Below are 20,314 nucleotides of genomic sequence, written 5' to 3'. Positions count from 1 at the left end.
GTTGCAGTGAAAATGGTATGATCACATATGACTCAGTGTAAATTGAAGCAACCCATTTGGAAAGAAATTTGACACTGCATGTGTTCATGCAAAGAAAATGTTTATTTTTTTATCTTAGTTATTGTATTCCTTAGAAATTATTGTAAAGAAATAACCCAGAAAAATGAAAAACACAAAAATGTTTATCACAATGGTATTTAATTTAGCAAACAACAATAATAGAAGAAAAATAAAACATGCTACCCAATAGGGCAGAATCATGGCCTTTATTCAGTCATTTAAAATTATAAATTTGAAAAACAGCAACATAGAAAGATATTTTGATTTTTTAAAGTGAAACAGATAAATTTTATGTATATGTAAGTATTAAACCTGTGTAAAAAATGATTTGCATGTGGGCAAAGGTGGAAGTAAATACAGAAAAATTGAAAAGAACTAGATTTGGTAGGAGAGTTCTAAGATGATTTTTTTCTTTGTTTTCTATTAATGTTTAATGTTTTACTTTAATATTTTTTTAAAGGAGACAGGGAAGAATAGAATATGTTTTAGATATATTTCATTTGAAATAACTAAAATAAAAGAAGCTTGAAGGTTTAAGCTTCAGTTACATTGAAATTTTGATCCTATAGATACGTCACTGAATGGAGCAGGTAAATAATAATATTTCAGAGGGATGACTTTAGAATTTAATAATACATGTGCCCTTTAAGACTTAAGTGCTGTACACATTTGTTTCAGAGTTAACACAGTAAAAATATCTTGTGTTCAGATCTTTGTTCTATTACTTCATAATTGTGTAACAGTCTTGAGACAAGTTATTTACTTGGCTCTGAGCCTTAATTTCCTGATCTGTTAAATAAGGATATTACTGTCTACTCCATAGATTGTTAAGATAATTAAATTGACCAGGACTTCCTTTTGCAGTAATGCTCGCCTAAATTATTTAGACAAATCTCTTACTAAAAACAACTACAAGTGTTTGATAAAATATTAAAAGCATCAAAGATTGGCAATATTAAAAGAAACAAGTCAAAGTCTAAGAGAATGCAGGTACCTAAAAGGAATACTGGTATTCCACGACTGCTTTGGACCAGAAGAATTTTTGCCAATCCATCATCTTTAGGCTTTGATATCATGACTTCATGGCACAGGGCAGACAGAAATCAAGGTCTCAGACTAAACAATGGAAAAGAGCCAGCCTAAGAAAGGAATCTAATGGAAGACCTCTTCACATCAAGCTGGATGAATCAGAAGCAAATTCACTCTATGCTCTACCCCCAGTTTACTTTGCAATCACAGAAGTCATGGTCATCAGCCTCCCTCACATAGATTTGCAGCCCATCTACCTTAGTGATCAGGGGAACTTCATGCCATGAACTTGGGTAAAGGTTGTCCTAGACCTGTAGTTTCCCCAAGTGCCTGGCAAAAGCAAACAGCACATTTCCTGGAGAAAGTCTTCATCATAATTTCAATAAAATTTCCAAAGTAATTTTAAGAATAGTAAAAAGCACATAGCCAAAAAAAAAAAAAAAAAAAGCACTCAAGGAAAAAAAGATATCATGAGGAAGAATCCAACAGAAATAGTGTAGTAGAAAGAGACCTGCAAAGATAGCAGATATTAGAATTATCACTGATTATAAAAATAATGTTAATTCTTATGCTTGAAAAAGTCAAAGTTAAAAACAACCTCAAGGAAAAAGAAACTTTTTCAAAGAAATTTGAAGAAGAACCAAATAGAATCTCCAGAAATGAAAACTGTAGTAACCAAAATGCAAGACTCAATGTATAGGACTCAACAGATTAGACCCAAGTAAAGAGAGGATTCATGAACTGGAAGATAGGTCAGAAAAAATTACTTAAATGCAATAGGGACAAAAATGCAAAAAATATGGAAGTGAGGTTTAAAAATGGAAGATAAAGTGAGAGAGTTTAACAGATATTTAATTGAAGCTCCAGAAGAAAAGTAGATTATTTTAGTTACTATTATTACACAATACCACCAAACTTACCAGCTTAAATAAACATCTTATTTTACTCACAATTTTGGGTCTTATATTTGGAAGGGCTCGGCTAGGCAGGCCTCACATGGAGTCTTTCATAGGGTTTGTATCAGATGTCAGCTCAGGCTGCAGTCATCTTAAGGCTCCAACTGACATGGATGCCCCAGGTGGCTCACTTACATGGGGTATCATTTGATACTGGCTGTGATCTAGGAGCTCAGCTAGGGTTGTAAACCAGAGTTACCTACAAATGGTTTCTTCCACCTCAGTGTAGTCAGCCTTTTTACCTGTCAGATGCCTTCTCACAGAGGAAACATCTCAAGAGAACCAGATGGAAACAGCAGGACCTTTTATAGCCTAGTTTCAGAATTCATATGGTGTGATTTCCACCATACTCTATATTGGTCAAAATCACAGATTCAGAAAGAAGGGACATAGATCCTATCTCTTGACAGGAGGAATACTGACAAATTTGGGGACTCCAAACCCAGGTCTGAAGAGTAGGCACTGCTCAGCTGGTGCTGGTATCTGAGCTCAGATGAGAGACCCCATGGGGCTGGGACCCAGGCTTCTTAAGAAGGGCACTGCTTAAATGAGAACAAACTGCTACTGCCACAGTGACAGATGCTGTTGGGATACCATTCACAGGAACCACAAACCAAAAGCCCTCATAGAAATAAAACAAGAAGGAGCAGGCCACTTCTTTCTCCTCCATTTTACAGCCTCTTCTCGAATGCCCTCTATCAGCAGAGCCTTCAGGGAGCATCTGGCAATATAGAAATACAGTTTGTAGTGTCAGCTCCTGCAGCACAAACAGAATGTAGAAGGATGGTTTTGGAGCTGAGATACAATAACTTAATAACTGTCACTTTTGATGAGATTAAACAAGAGGAAAAGCATAAATGACTATATCAGGAATGTTAAAAGAAACATCCCCACAGATGCTATGAATATGAAAAAGATCAGAGGATATTTTTAACAGCTTTCTGTGTGATAGGTACTTTTGTTTTTGTTTGAAATTTTCCATCATAAAAAGTTTGAATTTTAAGCTCATAGCCTCATCTGGGATAGGCACCTGATAATATATTAACCTCCTTTACTCTGCATGACAGTCCTAAAAAGGCAAATAATATTTTACACTTAAGGAAAGACAAGTTCAGAGAAGTCAAGTACCTCTCACCAGATCTTAGTGTTATTACCTGGATTTGAGCTCAGAGTTTTCTGTTTCCCCAAACCAATCTAGGAGGCCTTAGAAATCACCTAATATCACTTATTCATTTTGATGGAAAAGGCAGCTGAGGCCCAGGGAGAAGTGATTGGCCAAAGGTTACTCGCCAAGTAGAGTCCAATATATTGGCTAGTGATATAGAACCTGAATCCAAATCCTGCTTCTAACATTTACTACCTGTGGCACCTTGAATGAAATGTAAGACTTTCTAAGACGATTTATCATATGCAAAACAGGATTAATAATACCCACCTAGTAGGGTAGTTTAAGAATGAAATGTATATCCAACTCTGGGTTCAGTGCGTGCCCCAACATGTTAGGTACTTAATAAATTGGGAGGGGTGTGGGCAATGCAAGGGCTGGAATCCAGGGCTTCACTGCGCCAGCCTAGGACACTTTCCTAAAGAGAAGGAAAAAGATTGCAACTTTCGTTTAGAGATTAACATCTGAAAAACTGTCAGAGTAAGGTTATATTTTAAGGTAGTGGAGTATTCTTCATAATACTTGATGCCCCTCTTTACAATTTTGGTGTTGGATACAGTAGAGTGGTATCACAGCCATGTTAAATTATATATATTCAGCTATATTTGCTTTCTCCTTTTTACTTGACTTTTGCTGTATGTACTGATTTTAGAATCCTGTCTTCAGAGGTGACTCATTTTAAAGGATACTATAAAAAGACTTTGTTACCTTCCTGTTGACCTCATACTTGTATTGTAATCCTTATAGAGCAGGTATAACCTTTTCCAAAATATTCTAGGAATACTCTACTTTATTCCTTACTGCCATATATTTTCAAAGAAGAAATTGGCAATTGTGATATGAATCATAACAAACACTAGTGGAATGTTCCCTGCTAAACTGCAAACATCCTGAAATCACAGTCTGAAAGTTGATTATTTCTCTATCTTCCTTAGCATCTTGCCAAGCATTCTGCACAGAGTAAGGTGCTCAAAAGAATGATTACCAAATGGACAGAGGATGTATCAATGTTGCTTTTCTTTGTATATATAAAGGCACTATGGCTAAATCTGTCAGTTTGCATAAATTAAAAATTAGTCTGAAGAGCTTTCCCCCTTCCCTTTTTCTTTCAGTTTATATACAAGAACACTTTACCTGAGATACAGGCCAAAAGTGAAGGTAAGTCCACTTCCTAGGGGGGATGTGTGTTGGGGAGGTGGGGGATTGGGAGATAGGAGGGAGGTGGACAATGCAGGTGGGGTGGAGAGGTAGTGGAGAGAGTGCAGATTTTGGGACCAGATGCTCCTTAACCTTAGGTCACCCACTTACTGCTCTGTGACCTTGGGCAAGTCTCCTCTCTTTAAGCCTTAGTTTCTTCAATAGTAAAAGGGAGCTGTTAATAGCTACAGAGTTGTTTTAAGGATCTAAGATGATTTAAATGCCCAGCTTCATGCTTGATAAAGTAGATGCTTAATACATTTAAATAAATAAAAATGGTTTCTGAGAATGGTTTTAAGTCTGGAAAAAAGGTGCTGTGCTCAGGCTACTAATACCAGAACAATCACTAGCAAACCTATCAAGAACCACAGTTACAGCCCAGGGGTTCTTTTTCAAGGCTATAATGGAACAATTTTATCTTCTTTCATTCTGTCCTAACTTGTTTCCAGTTTCTCTTTGGAATCTGGCCAGTGATCCTGTTTGAGCCTCTCCGAAAGCACTGATGAATTATTCTACCAAGAAAACAAAAGAAGTACCTACCATAAGCCTGGCCAAATGAATAAGGAAAAAGGATCTACACATTCAAATATGTCATGACCATCACAGGAAGGAGTGACTTTCTGGTTAATGCTGCCAGCCACACAGAGCATAAGGAATGGGGCTTGTTGGATATTTAGCTGGTGTCTTTATCTCATTTGTCCTTCTCACTCTCGCCCTAAGATGTTTAAAAAGAAAGACATGATGTATATGTATATACTCAAATGCTGGAAAATTGAGCTTTTCTTAATGGGTTAACAGGTTAACAGTTTGTGCTAATCATAGAAATTAACCTTTATCTCTTTTTTTTTGACAAGGGTTGCATGTAAATTATACTTTTCTTAATATTTTGTTAAATAATGAAAACAGCCAGCTAAGGACTAGCAAAACCCCATATCCAGATGGCCAGCTATGAGCCAGCACTTAGCTATGTCAGCCTTCATTTATATTTTTGTCATGGTAACCTCCTGGATACTTTTCCAAGGTAAAAAAAGAGCCATCTGTGGGATTCTCTTAGTTCTTCACTGTCTGCCAGGTGAGGACACCTGTACAATGTTGTACCAGTAGCCAGTTTAAGTGTTGGTTGCTCTTTCCTTCAATTTTTTATGATCTTTAAGTTGTTGCTGTTTTTATGTCTAGGCAAACATGATTGGTGTTCTGGCCTACCCATATTCCACCCTCCTAGCATAACTTATTTGAAGTTACCAGTCAATGTCCTTATACTCTAGCTTTTTAAATTATGCAACTAGAGCTAAAATGATCAGGATCCTATTTGCATAAAGCTTAGTAGAATACTGCTTCATTTTTTGAAGGAAATAGATAGAAGGGTTGAATACAGCTCTAACTTAACTTGACTTGTAACAGAACTCCCAAATATTAACGTGTTAAGAAGTGGTAGTAAAATCTCTTTGTAAGGCAGCTAGTTCTAATTTGGACTTGAATATATAACAAACTGAATTACTTTTCACAAACCTAACACCTGCCTGGAGTAAAAACCTGATTTGACCTTTGCTCATATATCACCATATTTATAGCTGTGTACCAGTTAGCATTTTTAATTTTTCCTGCTTATACATTACTACAAAATCAAGATTGCTTTTACCATATGGTGACACCAACCGAGATTAAATCCTGAGCCACAGCTTCCAAAGGAAAATCATTTTTCTTCTTATGCAAAAGTATAAACTTCTGTCATTTTTCCAGGGTTCAAGGAGTAGTCTTGGCACAGATTTAAAACCAATACACATTTTGCTGTTTTTCTTCACCTGCTGGCCTTAGTTTTAGTCCAAGCACTATTTTCCTTACCCTAGCATGCCAACATGCCATTAGGCAGATACTTACACCTACTTTTTTTTTTTTTGGTATCATTAATCTACAATTACGTGAAGAACATTATGTTTACTAGGCTCCCCCCTTCACCAAGCCCCCCTCCCCAAACCCCATTACAGTCACTGTCCATCAGCGTAGTAAGATGCTGTAGAATCACTACTTGTCTTCTCTCCCCATGCCCCCCATCCACATTATACATACTAATTGTAATGCCCCCTTTCTTCCCCCCCCTTATCCCTCCCTTCCCACCCATCCTCCCCAGTCCCTTTCCCTTTGGTAACTGTTAGTCCTTTCTTGGGTTCTGTGAGTCTGCTGCTGTTTTGTTCCTTCAGTTTTTCTTTGTTCTTATACGATGAGTGAAATTGTTTGATACTTGTCTTTCTCCGCCTGGCTTATTTCACTGAGCATACTACCCTCTAGCTCCATCCATGTTGTTGCAAATGGTAGGATTTGTTTTCTTCTTATGGCTGAATAATATTCCATTGTGTTTATGTACCACATCTTCTTTATCCATTCATCTACTGATGGACACTTAGGTTGCTTCCATATCTTGGCTATTGTAAATAGTGCTGCAATAAACATAGGGGTGCATCTGTCTTTTTCAAACTGGGCTACTTCATTCTTAGGGTAAATTCCTAGAAGTGGAATTCCTGGGTCAAATGGTATGTCTATTTTGAGCTTTTTGAGGAACCTCCATATTGCTTTCCACAATGGTTGGACTAATTCACATTCCCACCAACAGTGTAGGAGGGTTCCCCTTTCTCCACAACCTCGCCAGCATTTGCTGTTGTTTGTCTTTTGGATGGTGGCGATCCTTACTGGTGTGAGGTGATATCTCATTGTGGTTTTAATTTGCATTTCTCTGATGACAAGCAATGTGGAGCATCTTTTCATGTGTCTGTTGGCCATCTGAATTTCTTCTTTGGAGAACTGTCTGTTCAGCTCCTCTGCCCATTTTTAAATTGGATTATTTGCTTTTTGTTTGTTGAGTTGCATGAGCTCTTTATATATTTTGGATGTTAACCCTTTATCAGATCTGTCATTTATGAATATATTCTCCCATACTGTAGGATGCCTTTTTGTTCTATTGATGGTGTCCTTTGCACTTACACCTACTTTTATGATCTTCCAGCAAGAAAAGCACTTGCCAAACCATAAATCAAAAAGAATTTTGGTTGTGCCTTAGGAAAATATAAAACTAAATGTTCCAACACACAGCCCATAAGATTGTTCTTTCTTTTGCCATAAGATTCTGACTTCTGGCTACATTTCATGTGCGGCTACCTAGGCTATCAGACATCTTACATTTTTTCACAAGTTCATTTGTTTCACACCACTGTTTCTTTGTACTTTTTACCCAAGATGTACTTCTACATAAAGAATCTATCTATATAGAGAAGCAAAGTCATGTTCTTCACAACAGTGCTGTTAGTGTTGTAAGACAAGGTTCAAGTATTTAAGTCAGACTGAGGATGCACGGAGCAACCCTGACCCTGGTGCCCTTGAGAGCACTTGGTGGAGTGAGCAGTCCCAGCCACCACTGTTGTCACTCACTGAGTGTTGAATACAGTTGTCCAGCACCTCATTGGAGAAGCAGGGGTACCACTAGGTGATCTGTAACAATGTGGCCAATTCTTCAAAGGCCCTGTTTCTGTTGTGAAAACAAGACAACTTGAAAGCTCAGCACAAAACATTTTAGAAGTGTTGAGCAGAAAGCAGAGACTAAATTCAGGCCCTTTGTTTTTCCAAGTTAGTTTGTGCCTTACACGTGGCTCTTTCTAGTGACCTAGTTGTTAGCACACTGGAGGCTTTTTATCTGTGCCATATGAGTGTTATGGCAATACTACTGACCTTCAGGATATTACTAAATCATCTTTGTTTCAGTGGCTTTATTTTTTTTCTTGTAGGATTCTGGGTGTACTTTACATGTTTGGATTACTGTCTTCCCTTCTCTTTATTGTCTTGGGAGACTTCCTGTTAATTACAGTGTACCAAAAAACCTGTTTACTGCTGAGCAAATAATGGTTTGTTTTCATATCACCTGTTGTCAAAGGTGCTCATCTGTGAGCCCTAAAATAAGCTATATTTTAGAAAACATTAATACTTCATTAGGATGTGAAAGAAGAAATTTGCTTGTACATTTTAATATCCTTCCTATGCTGCCATTTTCACTCCAGAAAATTGAATTTAATTTGGCTTTTTTTTAAATAAGAAAAACTAGGTGAAAGGTGGGTGTGTTAATATGACTGGTCACTCTACTCTGCCTCCCCACCTTGGTGCTTTCATGAAACACTGACATCACCTGAAGTGATCTGTTTTATCCTTGTGATATTATATAAATTGATGAATAACAGGAGAAACATTCGGTTTTGAATAATCTACAAATGAGAACACCAAATAGCAGTATTGGCTTTAGAAGAATTAGATCAAATATTATGGTTTAACCTTAATGCAAAATTTCCAATACACTAAGGAGAGGAGGTGTGAGTCAAAGAAAATCAAGAGACCAAAAATTTCAGTTATACATGCATGAAAATCTTTAAATGCCTGAAAAAAACATGTTCTATTTTAATGCCAACACCTTCACAATTTAGCCAATGCCCCTAAAATAATCTAATAATTTAGTTTAAGTCTTAGTTTAAATATTTTAAATAATTGAGTCCTATGGGTTCCATATTACTTGCTCTTTTAAAAAAATCATTTGTTACTAAGTTTAACAGTTTTAGCTCTCAATTCCACGTTTACATTACAGAAGAAATTCTTTTATCCCTGTGGTTTAAGTGATATAGAAAAACATACATGTAAAACCAGTGTTTCAAAGAGAACCAGTTAGAATTTGCAACTGTGGCAATTGCATATCTACCTCTGTCTTATATTTTGCATCATATCAGTGCCATAATATAATCAGTTTGATCATTTTGTCGCAGCTTATTTACTATGCTGTTAAACATTCAGAAATAATGACTAAAACTTGGCTAAAAGTAGTTAAACCCCTTGGTATAGGGGGCTGTAAAATGAAAAATAAGAACACTTACGACCTCTCTAACTGGAAAATTTCAGTGTTGTTTTTTAAACTGTTGCACTTCGTTTAAGAATGGAAACTTTTTTTTCCATGTCTAACTGTGGTTGCTAAATGGGGGCAATTTATTGCTGAGGTTTATGTGAGCATGCCACTGGACTTAACAATTTCTCCTGCTGGGGAGGAAAAAACCTCTCCTCTGCCCTCTAAGATTCAGTAGTGGGGAGGAGCCTGTGAATTAAACTGACAAAAGACAAAATAGAAAGAGAAAAGGCAGGGTTTTTTATTCGGGGAAAGAGGTGACTCAAAGAGGTAGAATTGGAGGTTTACCTACATCTTATTAAAGGAATGGGAGGAGAAAAGACTTTATGGGGAAACAAATCACTTATTCATAGTGGAAAGGGGATGGGGAAAGAAAGGGCACTTATGGAAGACTATTCATGACAATTGAGTTCTTTTGCGAGGTTCTGCTTTTAGACAGATAAAGAGAGTTCAGAAAAAAGCCTCTGCCTATATTTGCTGATTCCCAAATGCCTTTGCCTTCAGCTCAAAATAATCTTTATGCCACAGTGGTGGGTTCTGGACCCCTTTATTTCTCCTGTCTAAAACTTCCCCAAAAGCTTCACAGACCTGAAACTGAGTTGGTAGTTGTGGAGAAAGGATTTGGGTTAGGAATTGGGAGGGAAGGGGTCTACAAAGGGAAAGAAGACATAGATTTATGGAGAAACAAAAGGGAAAACAAAAATTAGTAGTTGGAGCAGATTATAAATTCAGTTTTTGAGCCCAGAGGGCAGTCAGTTGAAGGGATTTCAAGATGATGGTCATGAAGCATCCTTAGATGGTGGAGTAAGGATGGTAATGGCAGTCTTACAGTCATGAGTATTTCCTGTAGCTCAAAGGACCATGTTCTGGTGAACTTCCTGAGTGGCCAAAAATGTGGTGATAAATCCTTTAAAGTTATATCAAGTCATCCAGCTTCAGCTTGCAGGGCTTCAGGGAAAAGGCAGTTTTGGTTCTTAGGGGTGCCATGTCAGGAGAGTGGAAGGAAACTGGAAAGGTTAATTACTGACAAATGCACGAGATGGCAGGATCCAGTTTACAAAGAGATGAAAGTAGCTCAAAAAGAATGAATAGAACTAGAATCTGATAATCCACAAGAGTGGGTCATAGTGGGTCACTGAGCCATAAAACTTCTATAATCACCCCATTTTATCAAAGATAATAAAGTTAAGATTATTTTTGTTTGCAAAACAAGTCTAGTCTCATCAAACTTGGCCTGATGGTTTACATAAGTGCAGCAAGAATAGTTCATTGACAACATAGTTCTTTTTAAGTTTGTTTTGTTGGAATTTTCATTAGAAATCTCAGATTGGACTTTTAAAATCCTTGAGTCTAGGAAACCAAGCCAAGAGCTTGCTGTCAGACTTGTGGTTCCTCTTTCTCAAGGTCCCTAAAATATCCTAAGCTTCCTGGGCCTGCCAGGAAATGGCCTTCCTTACCCATAAGGGTGGGAACCCTATAAACCAGGTACCAACCCAGTTTTCCCAGAACACTTTGTGACCTCTGGTTCCTTAAAGTTAACCCTATATAACTATTGTCAATGTCATATAACTATATTCAATGAGTCCCAAGTTTTGGGGAGGATCAGGGAAGAAGAAAATAAATGTTTCATTTTTGTTTACAAAGATATAATCTACTATATTGCTGTAAATTATAGCTAGCTTAAAAGAAGAGGAGTTCTTTAAATCCAGAAAATAGAACATTAAAGAACCAGCAATATTCCAAGTAAAATATATAGGAAAAATTAAAATCATTCTTTATCAGTCTACTCAGTCCCATGTAATAAATTCAAGTCTTTCTTGACTTGGAGTTAGCAATTTTTGAACCATTTAACTTCTCCATTAGTTCTGGAGAACACTATTCAGTCCCGTGGTATGATCTTAAAATTTTAACATGCCATCAGAAGCGTGTACTATAGAGTATGTGTTGTGGTCCTTTCCATGGGTCTCTGAGACTGTCTTTTTTCATTGAAGATGAAGTTTATAGCTGATTATTATGAGAGTTTTCAGGAAAACATCAGAGTAAAACAATATCTGTGGATGACAAAAGGCTTCAAATGGTCATGGCTAAATAGCTGATGAGTGTTCATTATAATGTAATTGATAAGGAGATTTGATTGTCACTGATATTGAACATTTAAGATAACTGGAGTTATGACTGATCACATTACACCAGACTATATCATGGACTATGACACTGACAAATTTCTAGAAATTTCCTACAATTTTATATTTTTTTTTAATTAAAGTATCATCGATATACAATCTTAGGAAGGTTTCACATAAACATTATAGTTTCAGCATTCATCCATATTATCAAGTCCTCACCCATCAAGCAGTCACTATCAGTGTAGTAAGGTGCTCTAGAGTCATTACTTGTCTTCTCCATGCTGATACTGCTGAAGTAGTTATATTAATGACATATAGCCATACAAATATAACCTAGGGAAGGTTAAACATCACTTATTTAATGCTCGCCTTGCAACTTAACATCAAATCAGCCTAATTAGTTTAACATCTTTTTACAAAGTGAGAGAACAAATCCTTTGAGATCTTCCAGGGATCCTCCTGGAAGATCTCAAAGTCAGTTAGATGTCTAGGAGACTTCATTTAGAATTTGACTTTGGGAAGTTGTCGAAAGGTTTGAACACTTAATTATTTAAATAAGATCACAGGTCACTATGAAGTACTTCAGTTACCCATGAAACCAAAGTGACAATAATTACAGTTTTTTATCAAGAACAGATCGATAATCCAAGAAACCTTGTACTTTTAACAAAGAATTTCACCCTCTAGTTTCACACCCATATACTGCTGAACTCTTTTTTTTTAAGTTACAAATAAATGCATTCAGTCTTAGCCAGCTTGACCATATGAATTAAATATCTCCTCTTCTCTTTCTCTCTTTCCCTCCCTCGCTCCACCCTACCCACTTCTGCACATCCTTTGTGACTTTCTATACCCATTCAGGTTTTATCCTATACTTTCTTCTTCTCATTCTGTAACAACTTTTAAACAACTTCTAAGCAACTGTGTTAAGACAAAATTACTCTCCTTTTTTCCTGAACAAAAATACATCCTTCAGACCTTTCAAGATTGCTTCCCTTTATTGTTTCTAGTATTTATGTTTATATATATTGATTAGAATTCTTAGCCCTTACTAATCTTAACTTCCAGTGAAAAGGAGGAAGTAGACAGTTAACTGTCACGTATCAGCATTCCATAGTAGATTAGTAAATTTATGAATACATTACCTCAATTTCTAGAGGTATGTTTCTTTATAGTACAATTTTTTAATGTGAAAGAGCACATTTATTAGCAGACTCAAATGTCTTTAGACTGTAAAAATAAGTCAGAAGTAGCTAAACTTACGTTTCAGTATTTTATCTTAATTGGAAATGACCTAGACCTAGATAGAGATACTGTTTCACCTGAAATTCAAACTGAAGATAAAACACTGGATTTGGACCATAAACTTTTCACCTTGTGTAATGAAACTATGATATCACAGAGGGAAAAGTGGACAACTTAAGGGATAAAAAATTTCTTCAAGTAACAGTCCTTTCTCAGATAGGCAATCAGAGCAGCTAAGGAAAAGACAGATCACTAAAGAATTTAGGCAGTATTGTTAGCCACAGAATTTCTGTTCTTGTTGAAGCACATTCAGCCATTTGGAATAAGCACTACTGACCCCCATTTTAGTACACTTTAAATATAATATTGTTTCACAAGACCTTCATTTATCATTAAGTGTAGCAAATCACTACCTGTTTTGATTGGTAGCTAATGTAGAAAATGATCACAAGAATATTTCCTACTACAAAACCCTAATACCTAACTGGAGAAATCCAATCACAGGCCTGCAAGTGACCTCAAATTGCCCCACTCTGTTCAGCTCAGCAGCTGTCAATATTATGGCACCAACCACAGGTCACACTTTGCTCACAATTCCTTTTCAACCCTTTGAACAACACCTGCTTCATCACTTTAAAGAGCACAATGTTGATAGTTAAACTAGATTTAGTCATTGGTAATTTATTCACAAGATGGTCATAAGTCTGAAACTGTTCTGTTGATGTCAGATCTGCAGATCATCAATTTTAAATTGACTCTTCAGAAGTAACTAAGGTTGGTACAGAATACATTTATTAGAGAAATCTTAAAGAACATAAATATGGTTCCCTACAAATATTCATTCTGAAATGATATGCACCTAAGAAAAATGATTAAAATGTTCTATGATATCTATCGTATGACCCAAGACCAGGTGTTGGCTAAATATAGCCAACAGCCCAAATCCAGTCTGCAGTTCTATGGCCTGCAAAGTAAGAATGATTTTTACATTTTAGAAGTTGGTTTAAACATGAAAAGAAAGAATATACAACAGAGATGTATGTTGACCTGCAAAACCTCAAGCGGTCACTGTCTGGTTCTTGGAGGTGGTCTCTCCTTCTCTAGACCTTCAGCAGATGAGCTACCGCTGTACTTCTCTACAAGATGAGACCAGTGTGTGTTTGTCAGAATGAAAATATTTTACACACTCTTTGTTGGGTGTAATCATAGGATTTGTGTTTAAATATTTACACGATAAAAATTATTTCTTCATATCTGTTTTACTTCCTATCAGTTTTGGCAACAGTCTGTTGCAGAGTGCCTCAATCTTTGAAGAAACTTACATGATTTTGTGTCCATTATAAAGGTAATTCCATCCTATACTGCAAAATCAAAAAAGCTAGTTGCATTCAGCTTTTGAGTTGACTTCCAGAAAGTTGAGATCTTTTGACCATTTTTTCTCAGGCCATAAAAAGTGAGTTATGTGGTAATTGTCAAGGAACTAATAAGCTATCATAGTCATTAGTTCTGTACTCTTTTTTTTTTTTTTTTTTGCTTTCTAAAAAGAAAGGTCCAAAATTCTTTCCACAATTAGGTCTCATTTCTTTTTGGCTCTCCTTTTATCCTTTTTAGAGCTAAATTATTTAATATATTTAATACCAATTAATAAGTGAGTCGATTATAAGAAAGATTATTATCAATTTCTGTTAATGTATTGATCAGGCACTGTTTACTGTCAAGCGTTTCCACACTTAAAATATTACTGAGTCATTTGTCAATGTGACCAACAGAAAAACTTCAAGCTATTATAAGGCTTCCTAGTTTCATTTTGGTACAGATGTGTGTTCTAGCACTTTAATAAACATAGGTTGTACTGAATCTATACAAGGAACTAACCATTTTCAGGTGATCTCAGATCTGCTTATTCATTTTTTCCATTTAATTTGCCAATGCACATTTTCTAGAAGATAGTAAAATTATGTATTTTCCTGTAATCTGCTATAATCGAGGCTGTATTTTAGCATTAATTACCTCTCTGTAAGCGAAAGTATTAAATGATACTGTTTTGAACAAGACTTCTGGAAATGCTTTATCCCTGTTTTCTATTTAATGTACTTATACATTTATATAAAGGCAGGGCTACCATGTTTAGTTGTACAGTCTGTGCACTGCAGGTTGGTTGTGTTGGTGGGATGGTGTTGGGAAGTTAGGGTACCTATGGCCAGGATCCTCACTGAACTTAAACCACCTGATGATGTAACTGGCCTGTTGCTAGGTTACTGCTTCCATACCTTTAGGCAATAAGCTCTTATTGCACTATATAGACAGCTTGGCCCAGTGCTCTGGGTGGAGGCAGAGATGCTAGTGCTCGACCTACCACTGGGAGAACAAGCTGGGTAATAAGCCCTTTCACCCCAAAGAAAGTTTTGCTGTCAATTTCTTTGGTCGCATTGAATGCATAGCGAACTTGTCAGGGGCTGAAACCCATTAGCAAGACAATTGGCGTAGTCAGCAGAAGTAATTGTTAATCAAGGAAAAAGACAGGCTGCCCTTATGGGAGGGGTGCTTCAGCGGGCTGCCCCTGTGAATGGGGAGACAGTGGATTGTCCCCCAATGGGTATGTGGTCTGAGGTGGCTTGCCTCCTAGAGGACTGGGCCCCACCCCAGGACTGGAGGCAAGTGGAGGTGATACCTGAGGCAGTAGGGGTGGCCCTTGGTATAGTAAGTATGTATTTTGAGAGACAGTGCCCATGAGGCAGCAGGAACTATGGGTTGGCTGCTTCTCACAGTATTAAAAAAGTCTACAGAAGAGAAGGATATGCTGAAAAAGACCCAAGAAATGGCAGCATGAGAACATGAGCTGCAAACTTCTGTGGATTCCCTGAAGAAGGAAATGGCATTGATCTGAGAGGAGGCAGCACGAGAACACTGGCAGCAAGGTGCCATTGGAGAGGTAAACAATTCCTTAAAGAACAACATGGCAGCGTTGCCAGGTGCTCTGAAGGAGGAAAAGGTCATCAGGGAAAAAGATGAACTCCTGAAGGAAGCACAGGCAGAGGTGGTATGAGAATGTCGGCTGCGAAGCATTGAGGTGAAGGTAAGAAAGCTGCTGAAGACTGAGCTGGCATTGCTGCGAGGGGCTGTAGAAGAGGTAAAAGTTGTAGCAGAGGAGGCACTTGGGGGAGGGGAGAGAAAGGTGCCATCAGCCCCAGAAATGGAGGAGCTGGGGAAGGATGAAAGGGTGGTGCCGGAGGCACTGGCTCCTCCTGTATTGAAAGCACACCCAGTGATTGTAAAGAAAATAAAGACCCAGCAGCTGAAAGTTCCCCAAGGAAAGGAGCAGCCCCCTCCCCAGATCCTGGAGCACTCTATGCTCCACCCCTGTACTCAGGCTGAGCTGGTGGGGTTGGGCTCCTGGTTTAGGCAGATGTCCTCTGAGTCAATATCAGCTTGGCTCCTGCATGTGTGGGACTTAGGGGTGGATGGAATTGTTCTGTCAGGATCAGAGATGGGAAAGCTGGCTTCCCTGAAAGTGCAGCCCGCCTTGAGACAGCGATTACAAAATGCACATCAGACCCCAGGGGGTCACTCCCTCAACTGGCTTATGGCTGCACTTTGTGCTGTGTGGCCCAATCCGGGTGATCTACCATCCTCTCCTGTTAGATGGCAAATGTATGCTGAGCTCCAACAAGTGTTATGAGAGCTAGGCATAAGAAATGCCATCCATAGTCTAGAGAATTATGGCCCAGATGAAGAGATTTTCACTACTGAGATGAGAAATACTGTGCTTCAAATGGCTCCCACATCCCTCTTTGGGTCTCTAGTGGCCATTCTTTTCCCTCACTTAGGGCACCCCATAAGTGAGGTGACACGTACAACAGCAGACTTAGGAGAGGCTGAAGCAATGAGAACCCAGAAAGAAATAAGATCTATTACTCACAAGATGAATTTAAAGGGCCCCATGAAGGTTACAAGGACCCAGATGTGGGTTGATTTAATATGGGCAGGAGCAGATGGAAGGAAATTAGATGGGAAGTCAAATAGGATCTTAACTAGAGCTATGGCAACAACTGAAACCAGAGCAGCAGTTCCAGCTATTAAGACCAAAGAGGCAGAGGTCAGAGACAGAGCCACAAGTCCAGCCTGTGTGTCTGCAAGACTTCCTGCTGGAGAGCGAGCCAACCTCACTTGAGCCCACACAGGAAGATGATTGGGGAACACAGTTTGACTGAGGGGAATGTCAAGGTATCTGCCCTGAGGACAGGGGGGACTGGAGGCCACATGTTGAAATAGCTATCCATTGGTCCCCATGAACATACAATGTACCCTGGCTCTGGTGGACACAGGGGCTGAATGTTCACTGATTCATGGTAACCCTGAGCGGTTCCCCGGGACCCCCACTATCATAGGTGGATATAGGGGGAAGGCTATCAGAGTGAAAAAAGCCCAAATCCCTTTGGGAATAGGGCATTTACCCCCAAAAGAGTATACTGTGTATATATCTCCTATCCCTGAGTATATTTTGGGGATTGATATCCTGCAGGGTCTATGGTTGCAGACCACTGCAGGTGAGTTCAGACTGAGAGTACATGTGGTGAAGGCAGTTCTGAGGGGACATGCTAGGCACCCGCCCATTACTTTGCCTGTGCCTCAGCGGGTGACTAATACTAAACAATACAAACTGCCTGGAAGGCATAAAGAGATTGGAGAAATTCTCCAGAAGCTGGAAAAGGTGGGTATTATAAAGCCCACCCATAGTCCTTTCAATTCCCCAGTGTGGCCAGTAAAAAAGCCAGATGGCTCCTGGCATATGACTATGGATTACAGAGAACTGAATAAAGTCATACCCCCTATGCATGCTGCTGTCCCCTCTATTGCAGGCTTGATGGATACCCTCAGCCATGAACTCGGAACATATCATTATGTGGTAGATCTTGCTAATGCCTTCTTTTCCATTGACATTGGGCAGGGAAGTCAGGAACAGTTTGCCTTCATGTGGGAAGGATGGCAATGGACTTTCACCGTCCTTCCACAGGGATACCTCCACAGCCCCACCATATGTCATGGACTTGTAGCTCAGGACTTGGCTACATGGGAGAAACTGCCAATGATGCGGCTGTACCATTATATTGATGATGTCATGTGCACATCCAATTCTCTTTCAGATCTAGAAGGTGCAGCACCTAGACTGCCGTAACATTTACAGGAGAAAGGATGAGCCGTGAATAGCACCAAGGTTCAGGGACCTGGTTTGTCTGTCAAATTCTTGAGGGTCATCTGGTCAGGTAAAACCAAAGTTATACCAGAAGCAGTTATAGATAAAGTCCAGGCCTTTCCTACCCCTACAACTGTAGCATTGCTACAGGAGTTTCTGGGTCTTCTAGGCTACTGGAGAGTGTTTATCCCACACTTGGCACAAATTCTGAAGCCCTTATACCAGTTGGTACAAAAGGTCATCAGGTGGGACTGGGATGAGACATGTGCATCTGCCTTTACTACAGCAAAACAGGCATCAAGGCCCTGTGAGCTGGATGTTCATGTGACTGAAAATGGTTATGGCTGGGGTCTCTGGCAGTGGCTTGAATGAACTCGCCAACCTATTGGATTCTGGTCACAACTCTGGAAAGGGGCAGAGGTATGATACACTTTGATAGAAAAACAACTGACTGCCATGTATCATGCCTTGCTGGCTACAGAACCCATCACTGGAATGGCCCTGATAAAGGTAATAACCACCTATCCCATATTGGGGTGGGTACGATACTGCACCCAAAAGCCAAGGAGTGGTGTGGCACAAATGCCCACACTGGCCAAGTGGGGCACTTACCTACAGCAGCATAGTGCCCTCCCTAGTAGCCCCTTGAGTGAAGAACAACGCTTATTGGGTTCGGTGGCATATACTAGTGAAAAGCAGGAAGAACTTACTTTTGAACCATTAGTAGCAGAGAGTCCCTATCGGGAGGGAAGAGCCCCTGTACCTGAAGATGCATGGTACACAGATGGCTCCAGCTGTGGGCAGCCCCCAAAACAGAGGGCCATAGCTTTCCATCCTAAGACTGAGACAATATGGATGGAAGATGGTGAGGGGAAGAGCAGCCAAGGGGCAGAGTTGTGGGCCGTGTGGCTTGTGATCAGCCAGGAGCCCTCCCCTACAGTTGTCTGCACCGACAGCTGGGCTGTCTATCGGGGCTTGACCCTGTGGCTACCAACCTGGTACCATGCCAATTGGCTGGTTGGTCACCAACCCCCTTGGGGACAAGAATTGTGGCAAGACTTATGGGCCTGTGGTCAGACTAAATTAATTATTACAGTATACCATGTTACAGGTCATTTGCCACTGGCATCCCCAGGAAATGATGAAGCAGATAAATTGGCCCAGATACGTTGGTTAGAAGGAAAGCCTGCCCTGATGTAGCCCAATGGTTACATCAGTGTTTGTTGCATGCAGGGCAAAAGACAATATGGGCTGTAGCCCATCAGTGGGGCTTGTCTTTGACCTTTGAAGAAATTTGTAGAGCCCAGCAGGAGTGTGTCATGTGCTCCAAAAGGGACTTGCACCAAGTTCCACAGTAACATGGGACAATAGCTAAGGGGCCTATACCCCTCGTCAGGTAGCATATAGATTATATTGGGCCTCTACCTGTGTCAGAAGGATATCAGTATGCCATGACCTGTGTGGACACAGCTACTGGACTTCTGGTTGTTTTTCCTACCCATTGTGCAGACCAGCAGATGACCAAAAGAGGCCTGTAGCATCTCTTTGTTGCCTATGGCCGACCACAGGTAATTGAGAGTGATCAGGACACCCATTTTACTGGACATATACTGCAGGAATGGGTGTGACAGCTGGGAATCAAGTGGAAGTTTCATGTATCATACAATCCTGCAGTAGGCATGATAGAGAGGATTGTTAAAATCCAGACTAAAGCCAGATACCAATAGTCAGCGGAGATGGTCAGTCTGCTTATGGACTGTGCTATGGCGTTTGAACGAGAGACTCCAAAAGGGAGCCCTGAGCCCTGAAGACATGTTAACACATATGGCTGCCTTCCCTATACAACTGCAAGTACAAACCAAGGAAGAATCACTGAAACCGAGGTTCAACTACCAGAATAATATCTTGCTGCCAGCACCAACTGCACTGAACCCTGGAGACTCTATTGAGTGGACATGGCTTTGGACCTTTCAACACATGGACCAACAATGGCTGGCTCTCCTGGCACCTTGGGGACAAGGCCTGGAAGCTGGCCTCCTGTGTATTCCTGGAATAACAGCAGAGTGGCCCCTAAAGAGCATAGTAGTATATCCTCAATGGCCAGAAGGTAAGAGCATCTTACCGGAGAGTTTTGTTTTATCATTATGGCCAGTGCATGCACCTCCAGTAGCACTATATGTATAGACCCTTCAGTAACCCCCACGGGGAAAGGAGTAAAAGTATGGTATACTAGACCTGGAAGGGACCCCCTTCCTGCTACAGTCCTATCATAGGATCACTCTCTTGCATGCATCCTACCTGATGGACAAGATTTGCCTATGTTGGTGTCATTAAAACATGTGTCTTATCACCCCTAAAGTCTTTGTGGATTGGGAACTTCCTCTGGCTTATAATTTTTGTTATTAGGAGGATTAT

General features: G+C 39.6%; 1 protein-coding gene across 3 annotated transcripts in view; it reads left to right on the top strand.

Moving 5' to 3' along the window:
- The window catches only part of ACER3 (alkaline ceramidase 3), a 139,080-nt gene extending 124,321 nt beyond the window's left edge, over nt 1-14,759 (top strand). For all 3 annotated transcript variants that reach the window (XM_057507200.1, XM_036895382.2, XM_036895383.2), the window contains 2 exons: nt 4,323-4,368; nt 4,857-14,759. In XM_057507200.1, the coding sequence (XP_057363183.1) occupies nt 4,323-4,368; nt 4,857-4,910 (100 nt within the window). In that variant the 3' untranslated portion in view covers nt 4,911-14,759. The remainder of the gene's footprint in view (nt 1-4,322; nt 4,369-4,856) is intronic.
- The last annotated feature ends 5,555 nt before the right edge of the window (nt 14,760-20,314 follow it).

Source organism: Manis pentadactyla, chromosome 9, assembly GCF_030020395.1.
Source record: "Manis pentadactyla isolate mManPen7 chromosome 9, mManPen7.hap1, whole genome shotgun sequence".
NCBI lineage: Eukaryota > Metazoa > Chordata > Mammalia > Pholidota > Manidae > Manis > Manis pentadactyla.
The sequence above is the reverse complement of the archived record's forward strand: the minus strand, read 5'-3'. Positions and strand labels throughout refer to the sequence as shown.